This window comes from Microcaecilia unicolor, chromosome 11 (genome assembly GCF_901765095.1).
Source record: "Microcaecilia unicolor chromosome 11, aMicUni1.1, whole genome shotgun sequence".
NCBI classification, from domain to species: Eukaryota; Metazoa; Chordata; class Amphibia; order Gymnophiona; family Siphonopidae; genus Microcaecilia; species Microcaecilia unicolor.
In genome coordinates this window covers 32,927,690-32,941,130 of record NC_044041.1, presented here as the reverse complement: position 1 = coordinate 32,941,130, position 13,441 = coordinate 32,927,690, and the positions used below count along the sequence as shown (strand labels likewise).

The 13,441-nt window shown below is 45.2% G+C and overlaps 1 protein-coding gene across 1 annotated transcript in view; it reads left to right on the top strand.

Moving 5' to 3' along the window:
* The window catches only part of ACAD10 (acyl-CoA dehydrogenase family member 10), an 83,734-nt gene that overhangs the window by 54,749 nt on the left and 15,544 nt on the right, over positions 1 to 13,441 (top strand). Inside the window, exons 16-18 of the mRNA XM_030217795.1 lie at positions 4,799 to 4,889; positions 5,299 to 5,457; positions 13,266 to 13,438. Of these exons, the coding sequence (XP_030073655.1) occupies positions 4,799 to 4,889; positions 5,299 to 5,457; positions 13,266 to 13,438 (423 nt within the window). The remainder of the gene's footprint in view (positions 1 to 4,798; positions 4,890 to 5,298; positions 5,458 to 13,265; positions 13,439 to 13,441) is intronic.

Sequence of the window (13,441 nt, the reverse complement as noted above, 5' to 3'; positions counted from 1 at the left end):
AAGTTGATTATATCAGCAGCTAGTTTCTTATTTCTCAAACTGACATAGGTGATAATATCCCTGCGGAGCACCACTTTAGTGGTATCCCAAAATAGTGTTGGCTGGTCACGATGTTGGCCATTTGTGGATAGAAAATAGTCCCTTCTCTCTCCCAAGTATTTAAAAGAAATCAGAGTCTCTCGCCAAATACATGGGAAATCGCCAGCATCTGTGTACCTGATGATAAGCAGGCTCTCCAAGATCTACCCATACCACTGAGTGATCGGATATAATCTCAGGGCCCACAGCCACAGCCTGTATGGATGAAAATACCTGATTCATATAAATATAATCCAGACAGGAAAGCATGCTGTGGGTCCTGGAAAGGTGAGTATAATCACACTCCATGGGATGGAGAAGTCGCCAGCTATCATCCAATCCCAAAGAGATCGCAAACGGAGTGTCCCTCTCCCTGGAAATCCTCTACCATCCCCTTTAGCAGATATACAATCCATATCCAGATGCATTACAGTGTTCATGTCCCCCAAAACCACAAGATCTGCATAAGGAAGGAGGCACCAAAGTAAGGATGGGTAAAAGGAAGCATCAAAGGGTGTGTCCATAAACCACCAAAAGATAAAACGGCTTGCTGTGTGCCCACAGTTTCAACAACAAATACCGTTCTGCTTGATCCTTAAAGACAACTTCCACTTGATAAGGGAGGGAATGCCACATCAACACTGCCACCCCTCCTCGACGCTCTCCCGAGGAGCTATAAAATACATCCCCCACCTACTGTCGCCTAAGCTTTTTATATTCCAAATCACTGAGTCTAGTTTCCTGTATACAAGCAGGATCTATTCTCATGATTTAATGTGGTTAGGATTTTAGTTCATTTAATAGGGGCGGTGACTCCACCAAAGTTCCAAGTAGCAATTCTAAGTACTGGAGTGCTCAGAGCGGGCATTCCAGTAAATAGAAGCAAAAAAAAATGCCATTCCAAATGTATAGAACCTGAGAAGCCCAGCCCCCCTACCAGAGTTCCACCAAAAATGAAAAGCAGCGCAGAGGCAGTACCATACCCAAAGAACGAAATCAACAAAAGATGGCATGAGAGCTGCTCACCCCACTCAACTCCCTCCCAAACCCCCCAACCCCACTACCCAAACTAACCCACTCTCCCCCTCCATCCCCCCTTCTAACTACCCACAACAGTTCTCGCTGCATAACCACACATCAAGAATCAGGAAAACCACACATAATGCCAGGGGTCCCATGCCCCCCCCCCCCCCCCCCACCAAACCACTAGAAAAGTAAACAGAAATCATACAAAAGAGCCACATAGGCCAAGCAGAGATATAACAAGCTCAATCAGCACATGTACTTGCTGTAGGAGAAGATAATGTAATACATAAAAGGCAGATAATTGAAAAACGTTCAACTGTACAGTCATAATCAAAAAGCAGTAAAGAAACATTCAGTATCCATGAGAGTCAGATGCTGACTGCAGGCAGATACAGTGCTGAGCTGCCTCAGGAGAATCATAAGTGTGCCACTGACTATTCAAGTAAACTTTGAGGGTGGCAGAATACAACAACACGAAACGCTGACCTTGTTCAGTCAAGGTATTGCAAATAGGAGAAAACTTCCTTTGACGTTCCTGAAGGGAAGTAGAGTAATGTTGATAAATTTGAATAGGTTCCCCATCATATTGCAGCGTTGCTTGTTTCTGCCTGTAGCCACACAGAATTTCAACTTTGTGCACATAATTATGCACCTTGATAATGACAACCCAGGGTCTACATCATCCTTCCTGAAGTCAACCCACACAGTGAGCCCGCTCCAGACAAAATGGCCCCGCACTGTCTGACAAAGCAAATTCCGATGCTAGCTAGCACTCCAAAATTGAGGGGAGTGTGCAATTTGACACCTGCTGCGGTAAGCCAATTATTCTTAAATTCCCCCTTCTAGATCTCTTCAAATTACCTATCCAAGCCGCTTGACATTTCAGTTGCTGCTCCATTGCCAGATTCTTTTCCATGTCTTGCACCTCCGCATCCTCGATATTAGAGACACATTGCTCTAGCTCTCTTGTCCGCCGAGTAGTCTCTGCAAGAAGAGATTCAAGATGAGTTAAACTGCCTGGACACTGACCAAGATGGGGCTCCAACACCTGCTCCACCACTGCAGTAAGCTGGAGCAGTTGTGTGTCTGCGAATCCACGAGCTTCCAAGGGCACATGCCATGACATCTTGTCCTCACCCGCTCGAGATTGATCCTTCTCCAGTTTAAGACCCATAGGGGACATCGTGTTGACAGATTTTGCTGAGATTTCCTATTCAAACAAACCCTTAATTATTACCTGAATTGGTTGAATACTGGCTCTGACCACTATTTTAGTGCAGAGGACTGTCTGTGGGTGGAGCCAGCACTTAACCGGTTAGCAGTGATATTCGGTCCACTAGCCAGTTAAGTAAGGACAATAAAAAGGCTGTTGTAACTTTATGGGACTAACTGGGCATTGGACTGAATGTCAGCTGGTGCCCAGTTAATGTCCATGTGACCGCCTTGACCCGAATATTCCAGTATTGACTATCTGGGCTTAATTCAGCTTGCAGATGTCAGTGCCATGGACTGAATATCATTCCCATAACTTCAGCTTTTGTTTTTCATGATTTTGCTATTTGTTGAGATTTGCTGATTGGATAAAGGAGAAATTATTTCTGTCACTATGGGAACAAGACAGTGATTGAACTAGTCAGATAGTAGAAACGCCTGGAAGAATTTGCACAGTTGATGCTAGTTCCTTTGATTGGGGATTACTGCACTGGAATTTATTTATTTATTTTATTGAGGACATTTGTATCCCACATTATCCGGGACAAGCTCAGGTTCAATGTGGCTTACATTCAAGAAAAACATCAAAAATATACAGTCAGATAATTAATTATAGCATTTAACATATTAGGAATACTTGTGTGTTTGTCATGAAGGTAGGCTAGAGTATTGGTTACGTTGAAACATATAAGAGAGACAGCAACATTAGTTTATTTTCTTGTGATAAGATATGTACTTAAAGTAAACTCCACTACAAAGAAAATGTTCCACTCAATGTGGAAACTTAAACGTGTAAAACCTTTCTTCCCGAGGGAAATAATCCGTAACCTAATACAATCAATGGTACTAAACCATGCAGACTACTGCAATGGAATCTATGCGGGATGTAAAGAACAACTCGCAAAGAAACTCCAGACCGCCCAAAACACAGCAGCCAGGCTGATATTTGGTAAATCACGATTCAAAAGTGCCAAACCCCTCCGAGAAAAACTGCACTGGCTACCAATCAAAGAACGTATCTCCTTCAAAATCTGCACCCTGTCCCAGGATACATGACAGACCTCATAGGTCTACCAACCAGAAACAGAACCGGATCATCACGAACATACCTAAATCTCCACTACCCAAACTGCAAAGGACTCAAATACAAAGCAACCTATGCATTAAGCTTCTATATAAGCACCCAACTATGGAACGCACTGCCAAAAGCTGTGAAAACAATCTACGACCATCTAAACTTCAGGAAATCACTAAAAACCAACCTGTTCAAAAAGGCGTACCTTAACGACCCAACATAAAGGCCTAAACTCTGCAACACAGAAAATCAAAGATCGTATTAGACACTCTTTAACCTTCCCTATGTTCGACCCTAATGTGCCTGAAACATACCTACCTTATTCGACCACAGCATCACCCTGTATTTGTTCCTCTACCAGACTTGGCGAATGCCTTTACAGTACTATGTAAGCCACATTGAGCCTGCAAATAGGTGGGAAAATGTGGGATATAAATGTACCAAATAAATAGAAAAGCCTTTAGTAATTTATGGAATCTGAGTGGAGGAGTAGCCTAGTGGTTAGTGCAGCAGATTTTGATCCTGGGGAGCTGGGTTCGATTCTCACTGCAGCTCCCTGTGACTCTGGGCAAGTCACTTAACCTTCCATTGCCCCAGCAACAAAATAAGTATCTGTATATAATATGTAAACCGCTTTGAATGTATTTGCAAAAACCACAGAAAGGCAGTATATGAAGTCCCATTCCCTTTCTAAGTACCTTAACTGCTTAGGTAGAGAATTCCAAAGTTTGGTACTCTGATATGTGATGCCTTTGCAGTTTGAATAAGGGAGGGTGAGTTATTCTCTAGATATTTTCACTGTACTGTGTGAAGGTAAATCGTGAATGGATACTAAGGTGTGTCATATTTGGTTGCCAGCACAGCTTCAGCATTTCCACGTAAAGGAGGTCATTTTTATAAACATTTTCCATGTGTAAAATGCCTCTTATAAAATTAGGTCATCTATAAAATATATACGGTATGAGTTGGCATGCTCAGGGGAGGAGTTGGAGCAGAGTGTGGACAGAATTACAACTTACGCGTCTAATGTCTGCGCTTCAATCTAGGTGCGATTTCTTCAGGATTTGTGCTGATACTTTATGAACACCTGTGCATCTTTAATATAATATAGTCTTTATTCAACTGCAAAATAACCTTAGAAAATATTAAACAATGTACAGTAATCATCATGGTACAAGAATTATAAACCATGACGCCTTGGTCAACCAGTTAGTTAAGGCGGTACTGTAACATTGCTTAAATAAATAAATAAATTACATTTTACCAATACTACTCCCCCCACCTGCCTCTGCGTCTCTATAAAATAAGCTAAAATAAATACCTTCACCATCTCCAAATCTCAATGCCCTGTTATAGATAGAATTACTTTCAAATGGCAGGTTTTAAACTAAGTGACTTTTTCTCTAGGTTGCTTCATCAGATGCAACCAACATTGAATCATCAATCAAAGAAGACAAGGATTTCTACATTCTCAACGGCCATAAGTGGTGGACTTCAGGTACAGAACAGAAGCACATTGTTGGAGAGAGAGGGCCAGTCTAGCCCTAATGTAACTTCATCCATTACATTGCTGTTTTTCAGTAAGAAGAAGAAGAGTTTAGTTAAAACTGTTTATTCTACTACTACTACTACTAACTAACATTTCTAAAGCGCTACTAGGGTTACGCAGCGCTGTAAGGATGAAGCTGATATAGCAAAATTATTTTGACTTAGAATCCCTATTTTCATGTTTCCATTTAACACTGAGCAACCTATTTTATATGAACTACTAGCTTTGAGCTATTTATAAGTATGCCTGCTAATTTGATGAAGAGTATAAATGTTGGGAAGAAGTGGAAGGGGAGGATCCTGGTTTGCCAGGCTTAAGTATAGAAAACAACTTCCAGTGCTCTCTCTGTTCCGGGCAGGTGCTTTGGATCCTCGCTGCAAGATCTGCGTGTTCATGGGGAAAACAAATCCGGATGCCCCTCGCCATAAGCAGCAAACAATGATTCTGGTGCCAATGGATACTCCAGGGATCAAAGTTACCAGGCCTCTCAGCGTGTATGGTATAGAAGATGCTCCAGGTAACTAGGAGATGCAGAGATTGCTCCTTTTTCTTTAAAATAATATGTTTCCGATACTTCACTGGCAGGTTTTGCTGATTTGAGAACAGGATTCTTCTTTCCCCACCTCTTCCCTCTGGAATTAACTAACTCAAGACGTCTTGAATGCTTCCTCATGCCTCACTTTCCAGTCCAAATTAAAATCATACCTGTTCAGCTTGGGTATTCCCATCATGGTCCCTCTTATAATTAGCTGAAAGTCACTTTGAAGATTTCACTTTCTACCACATGGGCACCCAGGGCAAGGCACCATATAAACAACAAAGGAGCCTATATTCAAAAGTGTATAACTGGGGAGGAGAGGCCGGTCATCCCAAATATTCAGTGGCTCTTAACTGGTTGGTGCCACTAATATCCCTCTGACCGCCAAAACACTAACTGGCTAGGTTAGGGGTGGTCCAGGGTAGAGTGTGGATCAGTGGCGTAGCTACATGGGGCCTGGGCCCCCGTAAATTTCCTCTGGGCCTCTAGTTTTGCTGGTGGGGGTACCCAACCCCCGCCACCTGAAGCCTTGTCCAGCGCCAGTCTCCGGCGCTGCCACGTTGCCTGCCCTGTTCTGTCTTTCCCTTACATCTGGCACGCTCCTATTAGTGAATCTGAGTATACTCAATTTCACTAAAAGGAGCGTGCAGGAAGTGAGGGGAAGAAACTGCAGGGAAGGCAATGCGGCGGCGCCAACTTCAGTATGGGGCTCCTGGGTCTGGCCAGCATCAGACTGGACCTCGAAGCGACGTGAGGATTAGATATCATCCTCATGGGTACCGAGGAGCCTTGATCGACTTCGGGCAAAGAAGTACTGAGCTAAATTGAAAAATTAAAGAGTAGTAAATCACCTGGACTGGATGGCATACATCCAAGGGTACTCAAAGAACTCAAGCATGAAATTGCTAATCTGCCGTTAGTAATATGTAACCTTTTGTTAAAATTGTCTGTAGTACCTGAAGATTGGAGGGTGGCCAATGTGACTCCGATTTTTAAAAAGGGTTCTAGGGGTGATCTGGGAAATTATAGACCAGTACGCCTGACGTCAGTGCCGGGCAAAATAGTGGAAATTGTTATAAAGAATAAAATTACAGAACACGTAGACAAACGTGGTTTAATGGGACAGAGTCAGCATGGGTTCAGCCGAGGGAAGACTTGCCTTACCAATTTACTTCACTTCTTTGAAGGCGTGAATAAACATGTGGATAAAGGTGAGCCACTTGATGTAGTGTATCTAGATTTTCAGAAAGCTTTTGATAATGTTCCTCATGAGAGACTCCTGAGAAATTAAAAAGCCATGGGATATGAGGCAAGGTTCTGGTGTGGATTAGGAATTGGTTATTGGACAGAAAACAGAGGGTAGGGTTAAATTGCCATTTCTCTCAATGGAGGAAGGTGAAGAGTTGAGTGCTGCAGGGATCTATATTGGGCCCAGTGCTATTTAACATATTTATAAATGATATGGAAATTGGAACGACGATTGAGGTGATTAAATTTGCAAATGATACAAAACTATTAAAGGTTGTTAAAACACATGCAGACTATGAAATATTGCAGGAAGACCTTAGGAAATTGGAAGACTGGGCATCCAAATGGCAGATGAAATTTAATGTGGACAAATGCAAGGTGATGCACATTGGAAAGAATAATCTGAATCATAGTTACCTGAAGCTAGGGTCCACTTTGGGGGTCAGCACACAAGAAAAAAATCTAGGTGATATTGTAGATAATATTCTGAAATGTTCTGTCAGTGTGTAGCGGCAGCTAAAAAAGCAAAAAGGATGCTAGGAATTATTAGGAAAGGGATGATTATAGTATTTTCAGTGTTATTCTATAACGCCTTTTTATCGCTCCATGGTGCATCCGCACTTTGAGTATTGCATTCAGTTCTGATTGCCGTATCTCAAGAAAGATATAGCGGAATTAGAAAAGGTTCAAAGAAGAGCAACCAAAATGATAAAGAGGTTAGAGCTCCTCTCATATGAGGAAAGGGTAAAGAGATTAGGGCTCTTCATCTTGGAGAAGAGACAGATGAGGGGAGATATGATTTAGGTCTACAAAATCCTGAGTAGTGTAGAACAAGTAGAACTGGATCAATTTTTTTTTACTCGTTCCAAAAGTGCAAAGACTAGGGGACACTCGAGGAAGTTACTTGGAAATTCTTTTAAAACAAATAGGGGGGAATATTTTTTCACTCAACGAATAGTTAAGCTCTGGAACTCTTTGCTGGAAGATGTGGTAACGACGGTTAGTTTTATCTGGGTTTAAAAAAGGTTTGGACAAATTCCTGGAGGAAAAGTCCATAGTCTTCTATTGAGACAGACATGGGAAGCAACTGCTTGCCTTGGGATTTGTTGTGGAGTGTATGGAGTGTTGCCACGATTTGGGTTTCTGCCAGGTACTAGTGACCTGGCTTGGCTACTGTTTGGAAAACAGGATCATGGGCTAGATGGACCATTGATCTGACCCAGTATGGCTATTCTTATGTTCGTATGTCAAGAAGCACTGGTGTCGATCACCCTCGACACACGGTGCTGGGAGCTCAGGGACACTGAGAGGTTCTGCTCCTGAGAAACGGTGCCGGGAGCACTGCTCCTCATCCATTCAGGAGGTGCCAATTAGTCTTCCAGGATCCAGGCCCAGGCTCCGGTCTCAACTCCAGCAGTTCTGCAGCCTGTCCCTGAGCCAGCACCCCAGCCTTTCCCAGTGTCGGACCTCGATGAGCACATTTGGACCTTGCTCCCTGAGCTGCTGCATGGCTTATTTCAATGGTGTGCATCAGCATCAGGGGTTCTTGCACCTACCCTGCCTCCTGTTGCGGCCCCGCTTGGTCCTCAGCCTGGCCTGCAATGCTGGTTTGCATGTGGTCCCGGTGTCTACTGCCACCCAAGCTGGTACTCCCTCGACGTTGGTGGAGGAAGCTTCACTGGAGCTGAGGCAAGAGCAGAGTCCTTGACACCCTTCTTGAGGACATGGTTCCTCTAAGATGAGGCAGGCCAGTCTGAGCCTTCCCTTGAGGAGGTTTGTACTGACACCGATGAGGAGCGCTCATGCAAAATCAGAGGAGGTTCCACTGTGTTTTTTGGAGGATGAGTCCTATGGCATCCCCTCTGAACCCTCCCCTCCTCTTGAAAGGCGAAAGTCTCCCCTGGAGAGCCTTTCATTTCCCTCTTTTGTGAAGGAAATGGCAGCTGCCGTTCGATTTCCTCTGGAGGTGGAGGACCAGCCCAGGGCCAAGATGCTCGAGGTCCTGGACTATGAGTCTCCTTATAGAGGGGCTGTGACGGTCCCACTTCACAAGATCTTGCAGGAGGTTCTCATCCAGAATTGAAAGCCCCTTCTGTCTGTCCATGTACTGCCCAAGAAGATCGATTATGTACTGGATCCAACACTCCTAGTTTTGATAAGGACCAGTTGCCTCCTCATTCCATGGTGGTAGAATCTGCCCTCAAAAGAGCCAGGAGTTCTAGAGACTAAGCTTCAGCACCCCCAGACAGAGAAACTAGGACTTTGGACTCTTTTGGGAGGAAGATGTTTCAGGCCTCTATACTCGTGTCACGCATTCAGTCATACTATTTCTTCATGAGCGTCTACTTACAGGACTCGGTGCGCAAGATGCTGGCTCATTCTCTCCCACCGGAGCAGGCCGAGTTGCTGTGCCAGTTGGCCAAGCAGCAGAAGGCGTGTTGTAAGTTTTTGGCCAGGGCAAGATGTGGCATCCAAGATCTCTGCCCAAAGTATGGCAATATGCAGACTCTCATGGCTGCATGTTTCAGACTTGGAGCCAGAGGTTCAGCTGAGGTTGGCGGATGCACCATGCTGGGGAGATAACCTTTTTGGAGAGAAGGTTGAGGAGGTCGCTGACCAAATAAAAAAATACACTGATACCATCTCTTCTGTCTGCCACCAAGCGCCTTCTGCATCAGCCTCCTCACCTAGGAGGTTTTTTGGCAAGTCGAGAAGGGGTGCCTACATCTCTGAGGCAAAGGTATGCCACCTTCTCTCACCAGCCTGCCCAGGCTCACCCAGTGCCTCATTCTCGTCAACAGTGTGCGCCTAAGGCCCCTGCTACTCCCCGGTCAAAGCAGGGGACAAGCTTTTGACTGGCTCCAGCAGAGCATAGCTGCTGTCAAAGTGTCCGTCCTGGACAGGGGGAGGCTGAAGTTTTTCCACGAAAAGTGGCCCCTTATTACCTCCAACCAGTGAGTTCTCCAAATAGTCTGTCTCGGATACGCCCTAAATTGGCATCAGAAACCTCCAAATTGCCCACCAAGAGCTCATTACTTCTATTTCAGGTACTTCCTTGTACAGAAGAAGATGGGGGGGGGGGGGGGGGGGGAATGTATCCCATCCTAGACCTAAGGGCCCTGAATAAATTCCTGGTCACAGAAAAGTTCAGGATGGTTTCCCTGGGCATCTTTCTCCCCATGATTCAGAAAAACGATTGGCTATGCTCTCTGGACTTAAAAGATACATATACACACATCCGGATAATTCCAGCCCACTGGAAGTATCTATGATTTTGGCAGGGAGCACATCACTTCCAGTACTGCGTGTTGCCCTTTGGCCTTGCATCAGCTCCTATGGTATTTACCAAATGTCTAGCGGTAGTTGCAGCATCGCTGCACAGACTGGGAGTCCATCTCGATGATCGGCTGGTGAAGAGCATGTTGTAGGACGGTGCTCAGGGGTCCACACGGAGGACTAGTCAGGTGCTCGAGCTACTAGGGTTTGTTTTAAACTGCCCCAAGTCCCATCTTCACCCTGCCCAGCAATTAGAATTCATTGGAGCCCTGCTCGATATGCAGAAGGTTCAATCCTTCCTCCCGGAGCTGAGAGCAGACATTCTAGTTGCACTTGCTTCTCGGGTTCAAGCCTCTCACAGGTCATGGCTCGGCAGATGTTTAGGTTGTTGGGCCACATGGCATCCACAGTTTGTGACACCCATGACATGGCTTCACATGAGAACTACCCAATGGACCCTGGCCTCTCGGTGGTGCCAAGTCATAGGAGGACTGGAAGATGTCATCCGAGTGTCCTCAGAGCTTGCTCACTCTCTGTTTTGGTGGACCATTCGATCCAATTTGACTCGAGGACTTCCATTCCAAATTTCTCAGCTTCAAAAAGTGCTGACGATGGATACATCTCTCCTGGGTTGGGGAGCTCATGTAGATGGGCTTCACACTCAAGGTGCTTGATCCTCCCAGGAAATGGATCTCCAGATCAATTTCCTGGAGCTTCAGGCAATCTGAAATGCTCTAAAAGCTTTCAGATATCAGCTGTCTTACCAAATTGTACTTATTCAAATGGACAATCAAGTTGCCATGTATTACACCTACAAACAGGGGTCACCAGATCATGCCCTCAGGAGAACGTCCGGATGTGGTGTTGGGCTTGCCAGCTTGGCATGTTCCTTCGAGCCATTTATCTGGCGGGCAAAAACAAGAGCCTGGCTGACAGACTGAGCAGGGTTATTCAACCGCACGAGTCGTCCGTCAACACAAGCATTGCCCGAGAGATGTCCCGAGCATGGGGCACCCCCTTGGTGAATCTTTTTGCCACTCGCATGAATCACAAAGTCCCTCAGTTTTGCTCCAGGCCCATGACAGACTAGCATCAGATGCCTTACTTCATTTTTTTTTATTTTTTATTTTTCTTACATTTGTACCCCGCGCTTTCCCAATCATAGCAGGCTCAATGCAGCTTACATATTATATAGAGGTACTTATTTGTACCTGGGGCAATGGAGGGTTAAGTAACTTGCCCAGAGTCACAAGGAGCTGCCTGTGCCTGCAGTGGGAATCGAACCCAGTTCCCCAAGACCAAAGTCCACCACTCTAACCACTAGGCCACTCCTCCACTCCAATCATGGGGGACAGGTCCTCTGTATACATATCCTGTCATGGGGAAGAGTTTGCTGAAGCTCAAGTAAGACCGTGGAACCATGATTCTGATCGTGCCTTACTGGCTTCAACAGATCCGGTTCCCTCTTCTTCTGGAGTTATCCTCCGAAGAACCTTGGAGATTGGAGTGTTTTCCGACTCTCGTCACGCAGAATGAGGGATCTCTTCTGCATCCCAACCTTCAGTCTCTGTCCCTCACAGCCTGGATATTGAGAGCCTAGAATTTGCTTCCTTGGGTCTTTCAGAAGGTGTCTCCCAGGTCTTGCTGGCTTCCAGGAAAGATTCCACTAAGAGTTGTTACCCTTTTAAATGGAGGAGGTTTTCCATCTGGTGTGAGGGCAAGGCCCTAGATCCTATTTCCTGCCCTATACAGATCCTGCTTGAATACCTTCTACACCTATCCAAGTCTGGTCTCAAGACCAACTCCATAAGGGTTCACCTAAGTGCAATTGGTGCTTATCATCAATATGTAGAGGATATGTCCATCTCTGGACAGCCCCTAGTTGTTCGCTTCAGAAGAGGTTTGCTTTTGTCAGAGCCCCCTGTCAAACCTCCGTCTGTGTCATGGGACCTCAACATCGTTCTCACCCAGCTGATGAAATCTGCTTTTAAGCCACTGGATTCCTGCTATCTGAAGTAGTTGACCTGGAAGGTCATTTTCTTGGTGGCTGTTACTTCAGCTTGTAGAGTCAGTGAGCTTCAGGCCTTAGCAGTGGATGCACCTTATACTAAGTTTTATCACAACAGAGTAGCCTTCCGCACGCACCCTAAGTTCCTGCCGAAGGTGGTGTCGGAGTTCCTTCTGAATCAGTTGATTGTCTTGCCAACATTCTTTTCCCGACCTCGTACCCACCCTGGCGAGAGCGCCTTGCACACCTTGGACTGCCTATTACACAGAACGCACTAGGCCCCACAGACAGTCCGCCCAATTTTTTTGTTTCTTTTGATCCCAACAGGATGGCGGTTGCCATTGGGGAAACACACAATCTCTAATTGGCTGGCAGATTGCATTTCTTTCACTTATGCCCAGGCTGGGCTGACCTTGGAGGGTCATGTCAAGGGTCATAATATAAGAGCCATGGCTGCGTCGGTAGCCCACTTGCGGTCAGCCTCCTTTGAAGAAATTTGCAAGGCTGTGACGTGGTCTTCAGTCAACACATTCACATCTCATTACTGCCTCGAGCAGGATAACCCGACGTGACAGTCGGTTCAGGCAGACAGTTTTGCAAAATCTGTTTGGGGTCTAGAATCCAACTCCACCCCCCTAAGCCCATTTTATTCTGTTCCAAGCTGCACTCTCACTCAGTTTGTATATAGTTTCAGGTTAATCTGAGTACTGTCCTTTCTGTTGCGAGGCCCAGTTGACCAGAGTTTGTTGTTTTCAGTGAGTCTGGATGCTAGGGATACCCTAATTGTGAGAATTATGACATGCTTATCCTTGGAGAAAGCAAAGATACTTACCTGTAGCAAGTATTCTCTAAGGACAGCAGGACTTATATTCTCACAAACCCTCCCACCTCCCCTTGGAGTTGACTTCTATTTTTTCTTTTTATGCTGTAGTATTTAACTGTGGAAACCGTGCTCTCTCAGTGGGTGGGAAGGCACTCGCGCATACTCAGTGGAGTGTGCCTCGCGCTCCACAGAATCTCTTTTAAAGCTTGTTAAAAGCTCTGGACAGGGCAACATGGGATCACGTTACCCAATTGTGAAAATATAAGGCCTGCTGTCCTCGGAGCATACCTGCTACAGGTAAGTATCTTCACTTTATTCACTGTAAAGCACTTAGATTTTGTGAATAAATACATTTGAACCTTGAGATAAGGAAAAGCCAGGTGAAATGTCTGTTCTTTTTTTACAAAATGATAAGTTTTGCTCTCTTTTCAGCTGGTCATGGAGAGGTCACTTTTGAAAATGTACGAGTGCCTAAGGAGAATATACTGCTGGGGTGTGGCAGAGGGTTTGAAATTGCACAGGGGAGATTGGGGCCAGGACGGATTCATCATTGTATGAGACTAATTGGAAATGCAGAAAGATCACTGGAACTCATGAGGGAACGAGTA